At 35.2% G+C, this 24,889-nt stretch overlaps 1 protein-coding gene across 1 annotated transcript in view; it reads right to left on the reverse strand.

The window, feature by feature from the left end:
• The window catches only part of LOC118191555 (glutamate receptor ionotropic, NMDA 3A-like), a 391,320-nt gene that overhangs the window by 97,760 nt on the left and 268,671 nt on the right, over positions 1 to 24,889 (reverse strand). The window contains exon 3 of the mRNA XM_085817752.1: positions 12,106 to 12,377. Within this exon, the coding sequence (XP_085673878.1) occupies positions 12,106 to 12,377 (272 nt within the window). The remainder of the gene's footprint in view (positions 1 to 12,105; positions 12,378 to 24,889) is intronic.

The raw sequence follows: 24,889 nt of genomic DNA on the forward strand, positions 1-24,889 counted from the left end.
GCGTTACTAGTCTTTGTAAAGTATCTGAGTTTAGTTCTTATCTAATTAAGTTAGTTTCTTCTTATTTTTTACGTTTCAGACCATATGTGCTGGTCTTTCATCCCGAAGTGCGGGATCGGCTTTACGCTGTGTGAAATAAAAGGTAATTTCACCCGTCTTATTTTTGTCGTATCTTCTACACTCACACGAACATAGCTTTAAGTAAATTCCCTGTTCAGCACTCCAGTGATGTTCCCAAAGAATATTAGAAGAAATAGAAGTCCTGACAGTGGCACCCGAACTAACAGGATAATGATTCTCCACACCAAGGATTTGGCGACTGGGTCCCCTAAAAATCCCAGCCACCCTCTAAAAGGGGAAGTATATAAGGTATTTCTCCCGCCTTCTTAGCATGGCTTCGTAGTGTAGTGGTCAGCACGCCGGGCGCGTATTCCAGAGGTCCGTGGTTCGATTCCCGGCGGAGGCGTTGCTCATTTTTCATCTCTTCTGCTTCGAAATAACCTAATGTCTCTACAACAGTAGACATATCTTTCAGAGTATAGTAAACGAAACGTTGGATGTTTGAAGGTAAAATATGGGCAAGGTAATTAAATTCGACAAACAAAATTTGATATTTTCAGCATATAAAAATTAAATACATATTAGTAAAAGTAGACCGCTTCGTTAACAAATTAGATTACTAATAAGTACCTGAATTTTAAATAATTTTAAATTCTCAAACTGGTTTTGAAAGGTCCGTTTAGACTTCCAGGAACGTTCATTAAAAACAAAGCACAATCGTGCATGATGTTTCAAAAATGCACGTCACCCTTGCAGTCTTAAAATGCACCCTTAGATAATGTTCCCTACATTTCAGCGTCCATTAGTGACCGAGAGGTTGCTTAAAACAAGAAAGCAGTTGCTTAAATAAAGACTAAAGCAGTTACTTAAAATAAAGACTAAAGCAGTTACGCATGAAGCTGTTACTTAAATAAATCAAGAGACATTATTGTTTTGGCAGTAGAAAAAGAGGAGTTCACAGAAACTCACCATGACAGAAATATTGATGTTAAAAGATTAGCCTTTTAATGAGAGGTGAAACCCGAAGATCACTCCAAAAATCAATTATTTTTCATAGCTTTGTGTTCTGCCTCAATTCAAAAGACTCAATAATTTAACTCCGTGCTCTTAATAATTAAGTGCTAGGAAGGATGATGAAGCCCGATCTAAATTAAATGGGAACATTAATTTTTTAGACTGTAAAAATAATTTAAATACTAAATTTAAATGGTTTTAAGTATTATGTTAATTTTATTAACAGTTAAATTTTGAGTTAAATTTCCTTTCCTATTGTTTCATAGTTTCAACTTACCACTTCCGGCCAGAAGGTAGTTTTAGAATCACGTTTGAATGCTAAGGAGGAAGAGCGGTATTTAACCGCGAAGTTCTACTGTTTTAATGAGAGAGATACCAGAAATTCTGGCTGCACGCGTCCGCCTTTTTAGGCTACTCTCTCTTAAGCTATTGCTACGTTCGGCCGTACTCTATGCCCTTAATAGCTTCGCAGTCAATTAGCGTAAAGGGGCCAACTCCGTTAGAATCTTGATAGCTTCGGCTACATCTTTTCAGTTAAAATTAGTTTAGTTTATTTGTTAGTTTCTTAAGATGAAGCCAGAGTGTCGGCTTTATTGTACAACTCCAAGACGGAGTTTTGTTCAACTTTACTTGGAATAGTAAAGGGTTATTTCATTCTTCTCACTTGTGGTTTTCTGCCTCACGAACGCAAGCGATTATTCGCTTGCTAGTTCTTAAGGTTCTTCACCTTCAACTGTAGCTTAGAAGTAAACAGTGGAGAATCCTACATGGTCTAATAAGCAAGTTTTGAAAAATCCAAAATTTGCATTTTAAATCGTCATTTATCGAAAACTATTCCAAAAAAAGGAAAAGTTAAACTGTTTATTAATCTATAAGTGCAATAAGATTTACACGCAGAATTAAGCTTGTGTTTATCAAAAATTATTTAGAATATTTTTTAATGAATTCATAACAAATCCTACTCGTTGTTAATAGTTATGCATAGTATTCTCTAGATCAGGGGTTCTTAACCAGTGGTATGCAAGAAAAAACTAGGTGGTACGCAAAGAGGCAGTACTTTCTGCTTCTCGAAATTACTGGAAGGCAATATGAGGATCGAGTTACGGTTACAATAACATAGGGATCAATTACATTTATTCAATTACAAGACCTACTGCGTTGATACAGGGACCTCACCCAAATGTCTCGAAATGGTCGCCGAATTTGGCGACAAAAGTTAGTTGCTGAAATCATTGCCAACTTGGCGATATCTCGCCAAATAACCGAGATACGCATTTACTCATTTGTTAATGTGAAGTGGACTTACCCCTGTATTCTTACTTTTACAACATACCTTTTCTCTCTATATTTTTCATGTTACATTATGCAGAAAAATACAACAATTTCATGTATGATTATACTAAAATAGTCTACCTATGTATAATATCCGTAACACTGCCCCCTTTCCAAAGGCTCCACGGCACAGGCAATACAATCCCTTGACAGGAAGCCATACTTACAACTAAGGAAAATCAATGTAATGCTAAATAATTTCGGTAACTAACAAATTAAATACTAACTCAATAAAGCTACAAATTTAGAAACAAATAGAACCATGGTCTTTTACTATTTACCTTATATGCACTATGGCCATAGTAATCACACTCCCTCAAGATGATAACGAAATTGTAGGACTTGCACTGGGAAAGGAGAAAGGTGACGAGGGGGAGGGGGAAGGGGAAGGATGAACATGAAGCCGACACGCAAAGAATAAGAGAGTTATGTTGAAGGGAATTTCTGAAGAGTTATAGACTTTTATAATTTCTGCCCACCGATGATCATCTATGGTAGTACATAATATGATGAAGCTTCATTGTATACGCAAAGTATTTTTCAAACCACGGCTACAATATTTTAGTTGTTTATTTAAATGTAGCTTCAGCAAAATTTCATAGAGGAAGAAATTTTATTTAAATTGCACTAACACATGACGAAGCCATTTTCATTCTGCAATAAATGTATCTGAGCTTTCGCTATAAATGAATTATCCACATTAAAATAATCAGGGGAATTTTATTGCAGTTAGTTTCTTGAAATTCTAATATCGAAGTAAATGTAGTAGAGCTTCAAGTAAGCGAAATTCGATTACTCGAACAGAAAGTAGAATTTGGAATTAATGATATTGCTTGATAAGTCTTTTTTCCTATCCTTTTTACTCGACATCTTAAAAGTCAAGTAAAAATTAATAATAATAAGCATAGTAAGCAAAAATTCTTAAACGAATACGAATCCATTTGAGATAACAAAAAGCTGAGTGGCAAAATTGCAGAATGCCTTGCCTTTAGGCACATAGCCCTCGCGTGTTTTCCTGTAATCCAAATAATCTAATCAGAACAAATACATTTGATTTAAAAGTCCGAAGTTACCCTTGCTGTTGTTGTCATGTCCATATTTCATGGAAGAATGGTTGACAGGGCCTCCTCCAAAGACAGGTTGGACTTCTATTTTCCACCTCCAATTTTGAGGAGAGCACCCTGGAAGGTGGTTCGGGGGTCTCCAAATCCCACGAGAGGATAGTTACCCTTGTGCTTGTTACAATAGCAATGAAATTAAGAACATGAGCTTCAAAACATTTTTCGTTTTTGTTAGTGATTTTTTTTATTTCCATTGGCCACGCAAAGAATTACAAAGAACTAAAATCTAAAAAACAGAGGTTACAAACAATAGAACTAAGAACAAAAAGACGAGAGTCATTCCCTAAGGAGCGCTCTTGCCTCCCATTATCTCGACTCCTCTGTAAAACCACGAAAAGCCCATTCTCCCACATTGAAGCAGGTGGTCCCTATTCATTTCTTCTCCAGAATTACAAACCGGACAAATAGGATCTATTAAAATGCCTATGCGGTGCAGGTGGGCGACAAGTCAATCATGTCCTGTAGACAGACGGATAGCGGCAACTGCATTGTGTCTTGGACTCTCAGGTTATTATTCTCTAACCTTTTAAGGCTCTAATGTTCAGACTCCTGTCTGAAGATGTCATAGGACATTAGACGTAAAAAAGCTTTTTAAAAACAGTTTAATACTCCAATGTAATAAACTGTCACCTCTTTTTGCAAGAAGGTCCACTTGTTCATTGACCCAAAGGCCACAATGACCAGACACCCACTGGAGAATGATTTGTTTCCCCTTTAAAGTGAGAGTTCTCAGGAATTCTTAACATTGCAAAATTTCAGGTGTTAATATGTGTTAAGCAGAGCTAATTGATTGAATATCTGCGTGAGAAATGTTAGTGAATTAAAAATAAATCATTAGCTGTCTCAATAAAAAGCTGAAACTGTATTCATATATAACAAATTCGTACATAAGCCCATTCCCAGTCAACAGAGATAGGACGACGTTTACCGAGATAATTAGTTTGACAAGACTCTAATTAATTGATTAATTTGTATGTTCTTGGGATGTAATTTTATAAGCCAAATTTTTTTAAAGAGATAAAACTTGTATCCACTCTTTTCTTCATGGACAAAAGATAAAAATAGTCAAAATGCATTAAAATGCGACGAAGAAGGATAAATTAATTAAACAAAAATATCTGTATATACATGCTTTATTTGGAAACGACGGATTGTTCTATGAAATGCAGCAAGTTTCATTTATCGAGAATGGCTTTAAAATTTATAATCTTTTTCTTTTATTTTCATACAGCATATAAAAACTAATATTTAAAAACAAATTTTAATTAGATGTTCTACTTTGTACATAATAAATGATTACACTGCGATAACAAGTTTAATCCTCCCTAAGTAATGAAGTTTTCCCTCGCCGAAAAGATTCATTTCTTTTCAAGACGAGAAGGCGAACTATTTGAGGGCAGCTTTAAATTATCTGGCTGGAGACACACGAGAAGACAGAAAAAAGATTGGTTTGGAAATGAAATATGGAAAGAAATATGCAATGCATTTTATTCTGAAGACTATAATTAACTTCCTTTGAATATTTGTTAAAATTTTATCTAGCAGATTTTATTTTGTTATATGTATATATTAAGTCATATATAAATACACAAGTTATGTATCAGTCATATATATATTGTTGCGTTCCTGTACGGGTTCGTGGATTTGGAGTAATTAACGACGACACTTGACGAAGAATAAAAACTCAATTTATTCGCCAGTATTACTCAGGACAGCTCCAAAAGCACGTTTACAGTCGTCGAAGAACTACGACAAGCGCGCTGAAACAATCAGCCACACAGGCTATCAGACTATCACGGTGGAAAAAAGTTCACCGCAAAGCACCAGACTGCAGCTCCCGACTCGGTTTGGTCGTTCTCGGAACTCAACGTACTCTTAAGGCTCTCAGCGATAAAACTCGCGATGCACTCGACTATAGCCTTAATGATGCACCACTCGCGATCCACTGACGAGACACTAGACTGACGATCCAACTCGATAGAGTACGAGATACTCTATAGAATCGCGATTGTTTCAGACTACAAACCACTTCTATACTCGAGGTACCAGCAGGGTTTATACAGCTTTTGGCTTGCGTTCGAGAACATTCTGGCCCAAACAGGTAAAAATGCATTCCAGAAAGTTCTCCATTCGTCTATAGCATATAGACAATTTTGTCACCAAATGGGCGATTTCACGTTAAATCTGGCAAACTAAACCCACTTTGCAGAGAAGCTATCTTACCGTGGCTGGGCATCTCGTAACAATATGTTTGAACTCTTTTTGTGGAATTTTAGATTTACAAATGCTTACATCGTGTTTTGAAGTCTTCAAGACTTCACGAAAAATTAACCAAATCTCTTTTTCGAAGATAATTTTTAATCTGTAATTACAAGGCGTTTTTCTAGTTTCGGTATTATATCAGAAATCAGAATGTTTCTGCTTTTCTGAAGATTCAAGTTTCACTTCGAAAAGAAAATCCTATATCTGCCGTTATACTAGAAAGATTGCTAAAATCAGTTTGCGTTTTTCATGTCCAGAAAGCATGATTTAGCGTACATAGTACTAGGTTTATATATGGCATTGTTCTAAAATAGGTATTTTGATGCAAAATCGGACCCCCTTTTATTTATTTATTCATTTTTGAAATTATACACCAATTGTTTTATCATATTACGATTTTGGGACTCAAATTATGCGAAAATATAAAATTTTGTAATATTTGGTGAGAAACTTACCGAGAAATTTAAAAATTTGTCTTGGTGCACTTTTTTTAGTTTGCGCCAAGAAATGGCTCAAACTGAAGAATACACTTGGCAAAATTCTTAATTTATAATAATCTATTTTCCTTTCATTTTTTTCACTGTGCACGAGCGGAAAAAATGGTACATCGTTCATCCTTTCAAATAATTTTAACAAAGTATATAAACTACATTTCTCTTTATTATCGTTTATAACAAACATGCCAAATTTCAAAACTCTCCAATATTTAAATTCACGTGTGTCTTTTGAAACTTTCAATTAAAAAAACTGTAATTTCTTGCAGGTATGTTTGCAAATACATCTACTTTAAAGTAATGGTAAAAATGTTATCGGTTTGTAGAGATCGGTTATTTGGAAGCAGGAGAGATGAAAAATGAGCACCGTGTTCGCCAGGAATCGAACCAATGACCTCTGGAACACGCTCTCAGCGTGCAGACCACCACATTACGAACGCATGCTAAGAAGGAGCGAGAAATACCTTATAGGTTATAAATCAAAAATGTTTTCGTAAAATTTATAAATATTACTAACAATATAAATTTAAAAAATAAATCAGAAAATACATGCGAATTTTATTTGGAATGAAACTGCATTTCGAATTCCGAAAGAAGGAATTAAGTAAGTTTAATTTAAAAAAAGAGATACTAATAAATAAATAAATACCAAATTCAATCAAAACTGAAGGGCTAAAATTTTGACAGCTAATTTTTTTCGATTTTTACAAAACTTATCATAATAATTTGAGGGCTAGAATCGAAATATGGAAAAAAAACCGGTATGTCATTTACGAAAAAGCAGTGCTATATGTAAATCTCATATATAATTGCACTTTCGAGATACGAAACATGCAAGTTAAATTTTGTCAATCGGCTCAGTAGAACAGAGATATTGAAGTATCCCTTTTTAGGGAGGCTGTAAAGTGTGCCTTAATGTGTTACTATGATCAATTTGATTAATGATATTAATTTGATTAATGACTATGATAAATTAATTTCAATAATTAAGTAAGATAAATTAATTAATTTTCGCTGAATGTCGTGAATTCGCAAATCCTCTCTCTCTCTGTTAATAAGAATCCCCCGTGTTATTAAATATGAAACCGTAGCGTAAACTAAAAAAGTGACATAAATAACAATAAGCTGTCCGAGATTTAAAACAAAAATTATGTTTCCATCAACAACTCCTGTTTTATTCTTCAAAAGTGAAATGAATAAAGAATCACAGTGTAAAATTTTTACAGGATTTCTAAAGATCTGACTGACGTTTTTGGGAGGAAACCCCAGTGTTTAAGTGTTTTAAAGGGCCTTACAATATTCGCTATTATTATCAAAAATGATAACATATCAATTTAACTTCAGAGTGGAAAGACTTTACAGCATCCTAGTTGATTGCTAATTTTTCTTATCTTATTCAAAATGTGATGCGAATAGCAGTAATTTTCTTGTATCTCATTCACTCCTAGCAGCTATTTAAAAAAAAAAAAAAAATGAAAGGCTTTCAGATTTTATATTACGCCAGAAGGATCATTTTCTAACGTTTCGTGCGTTACCTTTACATATTAAATATTATGTTCTTCGCACTTAAACCATAAAATTGAATTCAACAGCAATATCACAAAATACTTAAAAGGGCATATCTTAATAATTTCCGATACACAGTCTCGCGTGCTGGAGATAATTTTTTTTCAGTATAGTGTGGCCGATGCTCGCTTTGATATCGTTGAATTTGGTATTCAAAATTTCTCTAACGTTTCGCAAAATACGAAATAGATAATAAAAACAAATTCTAAATTTGGGCCCATATTCGAATGGAGAGTACGCTATTCAAAACTGGATGGCTCCAGGTACCGTTGTTTTTCACAGTGCGAGAAATATACATATATTTTTGCAGATTCTTCATCATTTAAATTTTAAATATAATGAAGGGATCTAATATTTGATGGCAACAATTTGAATAGTGAACCGACATTTACCGACGCAAAATGCCAAAACGTAACCAATAGCCCTTCTGGGCAAATTGTCCCTTTGGGCTAAAAAGGAAACTGACTGAAAACAAATTTTAAAACATCCCAAAATTCAATGTAAAATATGCTAAAGACGTTACATGATATTGGTGTTTTTGGGGAGGGAGCATTTGAAAAGTAAATAGTTAAGAGAATTAAGTGAAATCATGTCGATATTATTTAAAGAAATACAAAATAAATGTTATTTCATAATGAATTGTGGGGGTTCAAACTGATGCATAATTCATAAGACTATTTCATTTGTGTTCTCCAATATCACGAGGTCTTTGCAAAATTGAAATTATACCAATACAGTCATGTAATCTCTATAAATCGAATTTTATACCTCAGCAGATTTAAAAGCTTAAAAGAAAGAAAAACAACATTTGCACTTGCAGTGAAAGGGAACAAACAATCCGCATTAATCTTTACTTTTGGCGAATGGGAGCATCTTCACGAAACTTTTGAATTCGGTAAAATTCGGAGGAGATATAAATTTAAAAAAACGGCAAACGCTATCGAGATATAAATGTTGTCCGATATCAGAATTCGTTATTAGAATTTAAAATTCCAATTAAATCGCTGTTTTATAAAGGAGTGTTGAGTGCAAAATTGTACTTTTTAGGAAAATAAGAAAAAACAGTGTAATTTTCGATATTTTTTAACATAGCTTATACATAAGCTTCTTGTCTCATTGTAACTTGAACACAGTCTTTTAGAGGCCAATCTCTGGCTTTTAGTAACTCATCTTTGGATTTTTAAGAGTGGCGAAGAGGATAAGACAGCAAACACGGATAGTTCGACCCAGCTTCAAATCACGGCGAACGGAAATTGCAACGTGTAAAGTGAACACCAGCCGATTTTCCTGAGAAAGTAAAACCATAAAATGGCTGAATATATGAGTAAATGGCTGAATATATGAGTGTAAATACCGTCGAACGGGAAGTCTGGTTTTTCCCATTTGAACGTGAACCGGAGCCAAATTTTTCTTAGAAAATTCCTCACGGAAGCATTCTTTCCTTTCGTCAAATAACTCATAATGCTTCTCCATGATCTAAAATAACCCAAAAAGAAAGTTTATTGTAAAATCGCTAATGGAGTTCGTTGAAATTACTACCAGTGTGATACTTGTTGGTGGTCTGGTGAAACTAGGTAATGGACAAAGGGTTTCTGTTCCTTTATCAGACTGACAAAGAATGTCCATTTTGTTTAAATGGCTAAAACATTTTATAAATTAAAATTGATTTTCAGCCCAAAGAGGAGGATAGCCCAGAATGGCTATTAGTCTCGAAACGGCATTTTGCAGTGAATCACTAAAAAGCGTTGAATCACTTTTGAAATTGCTACCACCAAATATTGCAGCCCAGTATTATATTTAAAGAAACTAAATAATGAAGAATTTGTGTGAATGATTAATGTTTCTCGCAATGTGAAAAAACAACGGTCCCTAGAGCCATCCAATTCTGAATAACATAGTCCCATACGAGATCCGGCAGCCCGAATTTTGAACTTCGAATTTGTTTTACTCTCTATTTCATATTTTGTAAAATTTTAACAAATTTTTGATTAAGAAACTCAACAATTTCAAAGCGACCAGTGGCAACACTGCACGGAATAAAGATTTTTATGTCCAACGCGCGAGATTCTCTATCGGAAATTTTAAAGATATGCTGTTTTTAAATATTTTTAACCAAGCGTGCCCTTAACCCAGTTACTCTCGAAACGGCTCTCCAAATGTGTATATGTGTGTAAATGGAAAAAAAAAACTCCCCTTTTGGGCATAATATAAAATCTGAAAGCTTTCATATTTTATTGTGCATTGAAGCTAGATTAAATATATAAAGGTTAGTCAAAAAGTTAATCACATGGGAAAGAAGTACTAAAAATATATATGACAGCATTTTATTTACGTGAAAAATACTTTTATGCGCAATTATCAAGTTTATTCAAACATATATCGTAGCATACTAGAAATATCTCTATAACCTGTTCGAAGAATTCTCCCTCAAACGTTATCGCCTCGAAGTTTTTACTTGCTGACCGAATTGTTATCGCCTCTTTGCAAATTCTTCCTTCATAAGCCCGAGCACAAGGAAATCGCAAAGCGCGAGAATGTGGATAATGTTTTTTCCACACCTCCTGTTGCAGGATTTCTGTGGCGTCTTCTGTGAAGGATGTCTTCGTGGAAGACTTTCTACGGGAAAGTGGCTCGTATGTACGTTACACATGGAGATAACCACGAAAACTCTCATGTAGCCGACACGTTCGGCGCGATTGGGACCCCAGAACGAACTACCGGTGTTCAGCGATTTCACCACTAGACGACTGCATGCCTATACCATTTCGGACTGACCTGTGCGAAATTTCTTTATTACTACGCGCTTTATGCTACTGGAAACGAATCTCCGCAAAGATACTCCCTGTCGCCCAATCATGACCAGCGCTTTCCATTTAAACGCATTTTTCAAACAACTCCGCTTTTACACAAGCCCACCAGCAGAGGTAAAGTCGCTGAGCACTGCACTGGTAGTTTTGTCCGAGGTTCGAATCCTGCGAACGTGCTGGCTGCTTGGATGTTTCCATGGTTTTCCTCATCTGTAACATGTATATCAGTCAGTTTCCTTCAGAAAATCCTCCACAAAGGCAACCCTCCAATTAGGCAGATAGTCCTGGGGGCTTTTCCACCGCTAGTAGCAGCCTTTGTCTAAGTGCTATGGCAGAGCCTTTACATGATACTTTCAAGGAAACTATGGAAAATGTTTCCTATTACGTTCATCGAAGTATTTTCTTCTGACAAAGTTTTTCGGGTAAGCGCGGCTTAGGTTTTGAATTTTTGAAATTTGAATTTTATATCCACTTAGAATTAAATACCTTTTCCCCGAAACTCTTAGCGCTTTTACACTTCTTTTAAAGATTTTAAGCAGGTTTCAAAGAGTCAGTTTATAAACCTTGATATTGTCTAATGTTAAAATGTATGTAACAGGTAATGAATTCTTATATAAGAAAACTATGTGGTATAACCAACTATATTAGAAGAATAATTTTTCATGCTTTATTATAAAACTAGCGGAAATAACCGATGCCAGTTAAGTTAGACTGAGAGTAATGTATCTAACAACAGAGAGAACGATACCGCTGTAATTCTTCTCTAAAAACAATGGAAAAAATGCGATTCATAGTCACACATTTTTCAGTCTGATGTAATATGGAACCCACATAAAAAATTTCCGTAGAAAAATAAACTAATTCTCTCTCATTATAACAGCAACAATGGCATGCAGTTTTGAATGATTTTCGTCTTTCTAATCAAAGGGGCGTAAAAGCTCAGGTTCTATCCAATATTTCACCTACATTCAATTTTAGTCCATTAAATGTGGCTAAAAATTAATCATAAATTAATAACGCGAACAAACACACAGACATTCTTGTTTATATATATAGATTTTGTAAAACTTACAAATTTTTGATTAACAAACTCTACGATTTGAAAACCAGCAGTGGCAACACTTCTCGATATAAAGCAAATTTTTATCTCCAGCGTGCGAGACTGTTGCCACTCGGACAAATGAGAGCGAAAATGATTGTTTTCAGAGTTTTAAATTAATATTTCTGATTTTTGCTACTTTTGTTTGGAAAAAGTGGACGTGAACCTTTCCAAGGTCCCAGAAAAGAATTGTAGAAAGTTTGGTGACGATAACTATAGTAGTGACTGAGTTAATCGCGAGCAAACGAACACACATACAGACATTTTTATTTACATATATATATAAATTACTGTAACAGTAGAGATTGCAGTGAAAAGTAAATGATATATGATTGTTTTGCTTAACCTACCTGTACACGAACCTCGCAAAAGCTTCCCTTCTGAGTCCAGGCCCAAACCAGCAAGAAATCGGAACGCTGTAGTTGAGAGAATGTTCGTCCGACGTCCACGGATTAAAATCAGCACCATGCACCATAGAAGAAACGGCGAACATGACAGCGGATCGAACGATTGCACGGTCCAGACTTTGATGCCGAAGCCGAAGACCCAACACACCAGCTGGGTAACGAGTTTCTAGCTGGTTAGGGCGACCGCCAATCCTTGGGCTAAAGGCACTCTCTACCTGTAGGGAATAAGGAACGAAATTTATTCCACATACCTTCAGTGAAATGTCATTCCACAGCATGGAATTATAGATACAACTGACTTAAATGGAATTCATGTTTCTAATTATCTACCCACGTATCATTCCGTTTAATTCACATAAATGTATTATACATATATTAGATGGAATGCCTTGATAGTATGCAATAAAGCTGGTGGTAATAAATTAATAAGCTAATTTACGATTTGAATTTCGATTAACATAAACTGTAGAGGAGTGCAGCCTTTTGTCTAATTGAGCAGAGGAAATTAAGCGACTGTTTATGGCGCATCTCCACACGAGCTTTACAAAGCGTTTAAAGACAAACACGTATTTTTTGTAATTATGAATTACAAAACTATACTATTACTATGCGAAAAATCTGAGGCAGATACCATGGAATATTAAATTATGCGCATGTACGGAATATTAAATTATACTCATTTTGTGCTGCATTTCCTTTAAACGTATTACCACGAAAATCATTAGAGATATATTTCTCATTCAATTAATTCAGTTCTCACTTCGCGGCAAGACAAAAATACATAAAAACTTAAAAATGTCATTATTACAAATTGAAGACTGTAGAAAAACATATAACACCAAATACTGTTAAAAAAGTTTAAAAAAAATTTACAATTAAAATTAGAATTTCTACGTAAAAGCAAGCAATTCGGCCAGCGGGCAAGAAGGCAGATTTTTCAGTGCACAAAATTGAAAGTTTACGTTTGGTCCCACTCGGCAAAAAGACGTAGATGGTGCAGGAAACTGCGTTAATTCACTATTCAGCGAAGTTTCAAATATGAACAAATATGGCTGCTTAAGTAAAAAAAATTAGGTTTAGCAGTAGCACTTCAACACCTTTTAAATTCTTGATGATTCTACAACTATCGCATGCACAGTAACTAAAGATATAAAAACCTTAACAGGAAGATAGAACAACGTAATTCAATCATTTTGAAAGTAGAAAGTTTATAATTTACCAATATATAAGACGAATAAAACTCAGCTCAAGGAACGGAGTAATAGAATGTGTACGCATACACACACACACATATAATATATATATATATATATATATACTTTTGGGTGAGGCTGATTGCCATCAAAAAAGGAAGTGCACACCTACTAGATATAGCAGTCCTATACACAGAATTTTAATCTTCTGGAGGCTACTCGTTTTTGAGTTATGTTTTATATGAGACAAACATACGTACGTACAGACGTCATAGAAAAAATCTCTTCTGAATCCATTTTAAATCAATTTTATAATCCGTTTGGGAAAAAAAAAAGAGTCCTGTATTGTGTCCTTACGAACAGATGTCACGCAAAAACATATTTAAATTGCATTCGATAGCGGTAAAAATGGATATTTTGTTTGCATATTCTGATACGACCAAGGAGGTTTTATAATATTGTTATTTTATTTTCTGATACCAGTTGTTACGTTATTTTCTTCGTTCACGTTCGTACGGGGTTCGTGTGGATTTGGAGTGAATAACGACGACACTTGATGAAGTATCGAAACAATATTTAGCCAATATTAATCAGAACAGCTCCAAAATCCCGTTTTACAATCATCAAGGAACTACTATAAACAAGCTGGAACAATCAGCGGCACAGCCTTCAGGTTATCAGTGGTGAAACCAGCTTCACTGTAAAGCACCAGAGTACAGCTCCCGACTCTGCCCGGTCGTTCTCGGAACTCCACGTACTCTCGAGACTCTCCACGCTACAACTCGCGATGCACTCGACGGCACACAGAGCACAGCTCTCTAATCTTCGGTTCAGTCGATCCCGAAGCTCAACACGCTATCTCGACGATGCACTAACCGCGATACAGTAAGAGACTCCTTCAGTGCACTCGACGACCCACTCGGCACTCCCTGCCCGGCTGTCAACTCGATCGACTCCGCACGGACTGACTATCCCACACTCTGACTTTCTGCCTACCAGCATGGTTTATATAGTTTTCGGCTTGTGTTCGAGAACATTCTGGGCTAAACTGGTAAGATTTCGTTACATAAGGTTCTCCATCCGTCCATGGCATATTGCCGATTTTGTCGTCAAACGGGCGATTTCTCGCCAAATATTGCAACCCTGCCTTACCTTGCCATTTTATGGCAAACCTAAACTGCTTTGCCAGGAAGCTATCTCACCGCGCCCGCCTGTACATTTCGTAACAATATAAAACTATAAAAATTATAATTTTCCTTAAGTTTTGTGCAAACCCATTTAGTAAGATGGAAGTTTTTGCTTCTTTCAACTTATTTTTAATTTTATTTTTCACTAGTCTAAAATCAAGCATTTTAATTTTTTTCTGTACATTTGTATGTTTTTTTTCTGCATTTTTTTGTATTACAGTTGTTTATCTGACAAAATGCATTCCAACGTATGCATGCAGATTCTTTCTAATATCAGATTCCATATTCCAAGTTCTTAAAATGGGGTGAATATATTATATCAATACACCATGATTCTGTGAAAAAAATGCAAATAATAGTTCTTAATTTTTTGTCATTCTAATACGGTATAAAGTATTTTCTCCTTCCTTTCTGCATGCCTTCATTGTGTAATGGTAGCACACTCGGCACGTATTCGAGAGGTCCAGGTTCGAGTCACGGCGAGGGCATTGCACATCTTTCATATTTCCTGCTTTAAAAAAACCTAATGACTCTACAGTGGCACCCGAACTAAAATGTGGTTGATACTGATTTTTCACCACCACGATTTCTGGACTGGGTCCAGTAATCCCTAGTGGCCTTTTAAAAGGGGGGTTATATAAGGTATTTCCTTCCTCCTTTCTGCAAACTATCGTGGTGTAACGGCAGCACACTAGGCGCGTATTCGAGAGGTTCAGGTTCGAGTCGCGGCGAGGGCATTGCAGTTTTTCACATCTGCTTCAGAAATCCTAATGGCTGTACAAGGGGGTCTAAGCTAACGTTATTTAAATAAAATAATAGCGCAGATTATTTCAGTTTACGTACTGAATATGCATGCTGATATATTGAAATGACTGAACAGTAATATAAATATGTATCTGTAAATTGAATGCTACCATATCAATGGTACATGGTGCTTTTAGAAATCCGATAACGGTATTTCACTTTTACGTGCTTGATAACGATCTGCATCAACATCAGTTCGAGAAATTTTCACGTAACGGTGATTAAATATAACATTTAAGATATTTATGAAAATCCAAAAGCAATATATGAAGAACTATGGTGCTGTTTGGTAGTATTTAACGTAATAGAATACGTCGTAATTCATTGAATCAGCAGTACCAAAATATACTTTTGTTTTTATTAAGTAAGATGACATTACCACTACATGATTCATACCCTGTAGTACCTGTGCTGATTCACACCACCAGCGGCCGAGCGGTAAAGTCGCTGAACACTGGTAGTTCGGTCCGAGGTTCGAATCCCGCGAAGGGGCTTGCTGCATGGGCGTTTTTGTGGTTTTCCTCGTGTGTAACATGTATACGAACCAGTCTTCCATAGAAGGCATCTATGGAACTATTCTCTACGAAAGCCATCCGTCCCTTTAAGCAGATAGCCCTAATGTGCTTTGCCACAATCAAATAATCTAGTCCTTGTGTTAGAAGAGCCTACCAACGCCTGAAAGTAAAAAATGCTGAACACCAGTAGTTCAGACCGAGGATCAAATCCTCGCGAATGGGCTGACTGCGTGTGCGGTTTCGCGGTTTTTCCCATGTACATATGAACCATACTTCCTTTAAAAGTACTGCATGAAAGCATCTCTCCTCTAGGCAGATAGCCTTTGTATGCTTTACCTCAACCAAATAACCTACATTAGAACGCAAACCTAACAGCTCAAATATTGTACTAGCAAGTGTCCTGGTAGTAGCTATCAACTAGTTCTGAATGGATACTTATAGAAGAGTTTCAAATATTTTAAGTAATAATATAAAATATTATTTGACAAAGCATCCACGTTTTTAATTAATTTGTGAAGCAGCTAGCTTATACTTGAAACCTTAGCTTTCTTGTACTCAATGTTAAATCATAGTATTATTTACAGTAAAGTACATATTTTCATTAAATTTAACCGAATTTAACGGGCTTCTGAATGCAGAAATACGGTTAACTAGCGAAATAATCACTGACTCGTCAAAGTCCACCCATAAAAATAACTGTTCTCTCTCGTTAAATTAATCCTCGTCATATAATCAACTGAAGACTTAACGAGCTATGTAATACCAAGCTCCTAATCTGAGAATAATGGGATATCTTAATGGTTAATTTGAACTCAGTTCATTTTCAAGAGACATACGAGGAATAATAAATTAATAAATAGCCAGTCAATAAATACTGCCCAAAGTAGAAAATTTATATGCTTAATTTGTAATATATTATCGTGCATGCCGCCGGTTAGAGTGGTTAGTGAACCTGGCTGCTGTAACTGGATTCCAAAGATAAAAACTGTTGCCAAAATCGATAATAAAACAATGTGTTAATTAAACATTTATAACTATTAAAATATTTGTGAGTTACTTTCAAACTAATTATTTACATTTTATGTCGTTACATACTAATAGCCATTCTGGGCTGCCACCCCTTTTAAAAACTCCTATTGTTTAAAGGAGAAAAACGGAACATAAAACTCTCATCTGTAGTTAGTTTTGTCATTTTAATGAATAAAGGACATCCTCTGTTCACTCTTTCTTTTCTCATGCATTCAACAAAGTAAAGTGTAAACAAGTATTCAGAGTGATCTTCTCTTAGTTAGGAATGCAAATATTTAAGATCTTCTGTAATTCGCTGAGATTTCCTTTCCCAAATTATTGACAAATCAAAGAGTTTTCCCGTTTGCCATAAGAATCGATATTTTTTGTTTAAAGGCTATCAGTATCATGTTGTTATCGTCTTATTTCCTAAAGTTGCTTATACAAGTTCATGAATTTGGTTATAATTCGAATTTAAGTCGAATTTTTATACATAAAGTTAGTAACACTTTTAAAGTTAGTAACACTTTTCATAAAAGTGTTACTAACTTTATGTATATAAATTCGGGTAAGGTTATTTTCCTTGGAGGAATTTCCAGGAAAATTAACTGCATTCGATTTCATTGTGGCTTTTATTATAGGTCAAGCGAGAAAGTACAGCGTAAAAATCCTGATAATTTTCTTTGGGTATGGAAACTCATATTAAATTATTATTATCTTCGTTTCCCTATATCTTAATTTCTTTTGAATTTTTAATAAAAGAAAAATGTGTTTTCTTTCTGCTTTATTGAATGTTTTTTACTTAAAATATTAAAATGCTGCTTTTATAGTAGACCTTATAAAATGTTATATCACGTGGAATATCTTCACGATTTAATTTATCAAGTTTATTTTTTCGAATGCCATCGCCTTATTTGTTTTAAGCACTTACAGAAGCAAAAACTGATGACGTCACGCTCTGGTAGTGTGGAATTCCTTGAAAAATTGAGGGGAGTTTAAAAGTAACCCAGAGTTAAAAGTTTAAACTCTTTTTCTGCTTCATTTCATTTTATTGTTAGCCCAAAGGACTATTAATTTCGTTTTGGCATTTTACGTCGATTCACGATAAGCGTTGTTTCACTTTTCAAATTGTTACCAGCAAATATTAGAGCCCTCAATTACATTTATAGAAATTAAATAATGAAGAATCTGCATAAATGTGTGTATGATTCTCGCACTGTGATAAAACAACGATACCTAGAGCCATCCAAATTTGAATAGCGTACGTCTCCACCCGAATATGGGCATCTGGAAGCCGAAATTTGGAATTTTATAATCTAATTTATATCTTGTAAAACTTAAACTAATTTTTGATTAGGAAACTCAACGATTTCAAAGAAAGCAAATACAACATTGTACGAAAAAAAAAAAAAAAAAAAATTTTTATTTAAAGCGCTCGAGACTGTGTATCGGAAAATCTAAAGATATGTTCTTTGAAGTATTTTGCGATATTGAAGTGAATTTTACGGCTTAAGTGCGAAGAATATGATATTTAATAAATAAAGGTAACACACAAAATATTCAAAAAAGTCCCTTTGGAAGTAATATGAAATCTGAACGCTTTGAAAACTTTTTTTTTTTTTAAATTTTTTAAGTTAATATGATTTGGCTTTTGTTTTCTTGGAAATAAATAAGTTGTGTCTCGGAAAATATGGCAATGCCTACACGAAATATTTGTGCTTCATTTTAAAACGGTCTTTTTCGCGTCTTTTTATCCAAACACGCAGTATTTTGGAAAAAAAAAAAAAAAAAGCCTAGACTTATTCGAAGTTTTCTAACTTGACAACGTGTCGTGGTATTTCGATACAAATAAAATGTAATAAAAAAACTCTTGGACGATAGTTCTTTTCTACAATCTGCATGCATTCTATTAAACAATTTTGTTTCCTTATTATACAAATTCGATGCATTTTTTTCCCTTTGAAATTATATATTCTACTGCGTCTGTCGCTTCCTAATTTTCAGGTTTTGAAGAAAGCACGTAGACGCTCCTCTTAATTTTCCTATTCAGTCTGCATTTTTTGGATTTTATAAAAAACACCCGCAACATATCTTTTTTTTTTTAGCCCATAAGGCGTTAAAAGTGCTATTAGCCCAGAAGGCCCAGAAGGGCTATTAATTTCGTTTTGGCATTTTGCGTTGAAAACCTTAAATGCCAGTTTCACTAAATTGCTGCCACAAAATATTAGACCCCTGTGTTATATTTAAAGAAATTAAATAATGAAGAATCTGCATAAATGTATCGTTGCGCTTTTCATTTCTGACACCAGTTTTTACGTTATTTTCTTCCTTCACGTTCGTACGGGGTTCGTGAGGATTTGGCGTGAATAATGACAATACTATTTGATGAAGTATCGAAACACACTTTATTGGCCAGTATTAATCAGGACAGCTCCAAAACACTTTTACAGTCGTCAATGATCTACTATAAACACGCTGGAAAAAATCAGAGACACAGCCTTCACACTGTCAGGCAATAACGGTGGAGAGAGCTTCACTGCAAAGCACCAGAGTACAGCTCCCGACTCTGCTCGGTCGTTCTCGGAATTCCGCGTACTGTCGAGACTCTCCACGCTACAACTCGCGATGCACTCGACGACACACAGAGCACGGCTCCCGACTCTTCGGTTCAGTCGTTCCCGGAGCTCAACACGCTCGCTCGACGATGCACTAACCGCGATACACTAAAAGACTCCTTCGGTGCATTCGACGACCCACTCGGCACTCGCTGGCCGGCTGTCAACTCGATCGTCTCCGCATGGACTAACTTAGATGAGAGACACACTCGATACTAACTGATTGCGGGCCAGCAGGGTTTTTATAGCTTTTGGCTTGTGTTCATTCTGGGCTAAACAAGTAAGAATTCTTTCCAAAAGGTTCTCCAACCGTCCATGGTATATTGCCAATTTTGTTGCCAAATGTCGCCAAACGGGCGATTTCTCGACAAATGTGGCAACCCTGCCTTTCCTTGGAATTTTATGTCAACCCTAAAACTGCTTTGCCGGGAAGCCATCTTACCGCGCCTCTACATTTCGTAACAGTGTGTATGTTTCTCGCGTTGTGATAAAACAATGCGAGAAACATACACAAAGAGCCATCCAATTGTGAATAGCGTAAATCTCGACCCGAATATGGGAATCTGGAAGCGCTAATTTGGAAATTTAAATTATATGCATTTTTTCTTGCATTTCATTTAAACTTATTGGATTGAATTAAATTTACTTTGTCGATAGCGCATAAACCACAATAGAATAAACGCACTCTTTAAAATTTACTATATTTGTTTACCGTAGCGACATCTGGCGCTAGCTTCACTTAACAGCGTTACATTTCGTTCATATTATAACTCAGAGTGCATATAAATTTATATCATTTGAAGAATTATCTAATCGTTGCCACATGTTCTGTTCAAATACTATAATAAATCTAAAACGATGTATAAAAGAAATTAAGCAAAGAACAACAACAAAAAAGAAACAGTTTTTCACAGACGATTCAGTATTTGTCATTGAATTAATTCAGTTCTCACTTCGCGACAAGGCAAAAATACATTAAAACTTAAGATGTTCCTATTGAAAATTATGAAGTAAATCTTAAACACTTATTTCCTTGAATAAATTCCAGAATGGATTAAGCATGATTTAATTAGCAATAATAAAAGAAGGGGTTATTGGGAAGCTTACTTTCTCTAGATTGGAAAAAAATCTACTATTCTGCTGTGTTTTGGCCTCCTCGGTGATTGCGGTGATTTGTGCCCAGAGGGCGCACCGCACAAAAAGTTAGTTGCGTTACAGAACGTAAGGGAAGCGGACACGCCAAAATGCCGGGCGTATTACCGCTAATTGAGGTAATTGCATCGTATCTGTCAGGTGGCAGAAAACTAATATGATGTATCAATTCACATGCCAGGTGGCAGAATATGTCTATCATGTACATGCCAGGAGGCATAACGCTTGTAAACATGCCAGGTGGCATACGACTTGTAAATAAATTGTAAATAAATGTACAGTAAAATATCTTGGTGCAATATCAAGGAACACGCATCAACAACCTTCTGATCATTTGGATACGTACATTTTTTCTGGTGACCCGGACGTGATTTGTGGAGATGAAGAATGGACGAAGAAAATTAGTGAGTTCATGACTGAAAAGCCAGGATTTAACGCGAAGAAATTCGAGGTAGGCCCTTTTTCATTTTTCCAGTTTTGAATAGAATTGTTGAATAAAAATCTTGGTGATTATTATAGTTGGTAGAATCTAATGGTAAAATGGAGGCTATGAATAAGGCAAAGAAGTTGCGTACGGTGACGCGTAACTTAACTACCAAGTTGATGAGTAAAATAGATTCTGCATTGTTAGAAGAGGGTGAAACCGCGGATGAGAAATTAAAAGAATTACTCGAAATGTTACTTGAAAAATCGCAGTTGTTGAAACAATACGATTCTGAGATTGAAAAACGTATAATTACGGAACAGGAGTTAGAAACAAAAGTAATTTCCGCGCAGGAATATCAGGAAAGAATTATAAGTTTTAAATGTAAAATTCAGGAAAAATTAAGAAAAAACGCGTGTAAAGTTGAATCTAGAAATTCTAGTGGGAAAACTATATCTCCGAAGTTGAAAACTTGTGAAGTTAATACTTTAAAATTGCCAAAATTAACGATTACAAAATATTACGGTGATCCTTGTTCTTGGCTTGAATTCTGGAATCAGTTTAGTAATTCCATTCACCAAAACGGAAGTCTCAGTTCGGTTGACAAGTTTTGTTATTTAAAATCGCTTTTGGGAGGTTTAGCTTTAAATGCTATTAGTGGATTAACATTTACTAGTGAAAACTATACGGTGGCTGTTGATATACTAAAAAACCGTTTTGGCAGAGATGACCTGCTAATTAATGCGCATATGAATAAATTGTTGAGTTTAGAACCTGTAAAATATTCTGGAAATACGGCTTCTTTGAGGAAGCTTTATGACGATATAGAAATACAAATAAGGAATTTAAATTCTTTAAATGTTACTAGTGGTTCTTATGGACATTTATTATCCCCTATTTTGTTAAAGTTAATACCCGAGAATTTAACTCTAGAATTCACTAGGAAAAGAAGTGATAAACAAAACTTCGATGTTAATGAACTACTAACGTTCTTGAAAACGGAAGTGGAATGTAGGGAAACATCAATGATGTTAGCGCGTTCTAAGAATTTTGATGTAAATGAAACATCAATACGAAACAAAAGTTCCCATCAAGGTTATCAAGATAAATCTTACATGCATTCTAAAAGAAATGATTACAGTACGAATAAGCAAGGTGCTTCGGTATTAACTAGTCAAAGCGAAACTCCCTCTAAATACTTTCAAAAATCACATTTTAATCAAAATCGAAAGTTCTCTACCCCGCCTAAGAAAGAGAATCAAAATGTCTGCATATTTTGTTTATCTGCTTGTCATATGAATCATGATTGCGCACTTGATTTAAAGGCTCGCCGAAAGGCATTAATGGATCGAGGTTTATGTTTTATTTGCTTTTCGAAAGGGCATCCAAGGCGTTTCTGTGCTCATAAAGATGAAAAATGCAGACTGTGCAATGTCCAAGGTTTACATAATTCGTTATTATGTGACGCCGCATCGAAAGGTTTAGAGACGGATACTTCCAATCAGACAAAACAAACGCCAATCCCTGAAGCTTCTCTTTCGCTCTTATGTAATGAAAATAATAACAAAATTAAACTACCGACTTCCGTTCTTTTACAGACGTTTTCGGCAACAGTTAGGTGTAAAGGGGGAAACGAAAAGGTATTACGTTGTATGCTAGATTCAGGGTCAACAAAGTCATTCATCTTACGAGAAGTGGTTGATTCACTGGGGTTGAAAATTATTAATAAAGAAGCGCTTATTATTTTCACATTTGGATGCAAAGATGCAAAAGAGCGCTTGTATGATATCGTAGAAATCATATTGCAAAATGTGAGCCATCCCAGTAAAAAGATAAAAATTAACGCAATAGTCATTGATTCTATAACACTAGGGCAAGTAAAAGTTCCTTCTCGGTGGATGCGAAAGATGGCGTTTGAGAAGGGAATAGAATTAGCAGATGCTGGTACGAGTGACGAAATTCAAGTATTAATAGGTTCGGATTATATTTGGGAAATTTTAGGAGAACGAAACGTGAAGATTTGTAAAAAATTAGTCGCAACAGAAAGCACTTTCGGTTTTGTGATTGAAGGCAAGGACGAAGGATCAAAGTGTAAGGACGCAAGAGTTAATCATAAACCGTTGTAAATGAGGACTTAGATTATGAAAGAGTTAAAAAATTATGGGAATTAGAAGCAATTGGGATAAGTTCGGATAAAGAAATATCTCTATCAGATAAAGAAATTTTAGAGTCATTTGAACGAAATACAACTTACAAGAATAAAAGGTATGAAACTCGATTATTTTGGAAAGAGGGTGTTGAAGGTTTAAATAACAATTATGAAATCGCGAAACAGCGTTTACAATTTTTAAATAATAAGTTTCAGAAAAATAGCGAGCTATATTTAAAATATAATGAGATAATTAATGAACAGTTGAGAGATGGTATAGTGGAACGGGTAGATACGTATTTAAATAGTAGTTTGAAAACGGGGTATTACATGCCTCATCACGTGGTAGTGCGCGAGCAGAAGGATTCTACAAAGGTTCGAATAGTTTTTGACGCTTCTTCTAAAAGTAAGGGAAATTTATCACTTAATGATTGTTTGGAAAGCGGACCTAATTTAAATCCTGATTTGCTAAAGATTATCATTAAATTCAGGGTACATTCAATTGCGTTTTGTGCCGACATTCAGCGTGCATTTTTAGAGGTAGGCTTAGCTAAAGAAGATAGGGATTTTTTAAAGTTTTTGTGGATAAATGAAGAAGGGTCAAATCTCGATCACAGTAATCCCAACTTACAAGTTCTCCAACACAATCGAGTTCCTTTCGGGGTCAAGTGCTCACCTTATTTATTAACAGTTACAGTAAGACTGCATTTAAAAAAGTATGAAGATGCCTACGAAGAGGCATGCAGTATGTTAAAAGAGCTTTACGTAGATGATTTAATTTCTGGGACAGTTAATGTAGCAAAGGCCTTACATTTAAGCAAGGACATGATTTTCATTCTTAGCGAGGCCAGTATGAATTTACGTAGATGGGTTTCAAACTCACCTGAGCTGAATGAACTATGGAAACTTGCAATTGACTCTCGTGAAACATCTGAAGACTCTTTGGTACCGTTGAAAGTTTTAGGTCTTATCTGGGACAATGTCAATGATAATTTGAAAATAGATGTATCTCAGTTTGAGAAGTTACAAAATCTCAAAGTAACTAAACGCATCATTTTAGCAGCATGTGGTATGCTCTTTGATCCCTTAGGAATTATGAATCCATTTACTGTTCGAATTAAACTCTTAATGCAAACTATGTGGGAAAAGGGTATTCAATGGGACGAAAGTGTTCCCCTTGATACAGAATTCATATTTCAGGAATGGTTAAAAGAAGTTGAAAAAATAAAGTTTTTCGAAATTCCCAGACAGTACTTCAGTGATATGTGTTGGAAATTAATAGAAGTTCACATATTTTCTGATGCCAGTCCCAAGTGTTATGGTGCCGTAGCATATTTTAGATTTAAGAAGAAAAATAAATGTAAAACAAGTTTCATAGTGTCGAAATCCCGTTTGGCTCCATTAAAAAGGGTAACACTCCCTAGGCTTGAACTTTTGGGAACATTAATTTCTGCTAGATTAGGTTCGTATTTGCAATCGATATTTCCGCAGTTGGATAAGGGAAATATATTTTTACTGGACTGATTCCCAAATTTGCATTCACTGGATCAAGGGATCTGCCAACGAGTGGAAACAATTTGTTAGAAATCGTGTGGTAGAAATCAAGGAGAAAACAATTTTAAACAACTGCTACTTTTGCAGTGGGAAGACAAACCCTGCTGATAAACTTACGAGGGGGAT

The sequence above is a fragment of the Stegodyphus dumicola genome, chromosome 5 (genome assembly GCF_044657685.1).
Source record: "Stegodyphus dumicola isolate Sdum_Otavi_A_Nest chromosome 5, ASM4465768v1".
Taxonomy (NCBI): domain Eukaryota; kingdom Metazoa; phylum Arthropoda; class Arachnida; order Araneae; family Eresidae; genus Stegodyphus; species Stegodyphus dumicola.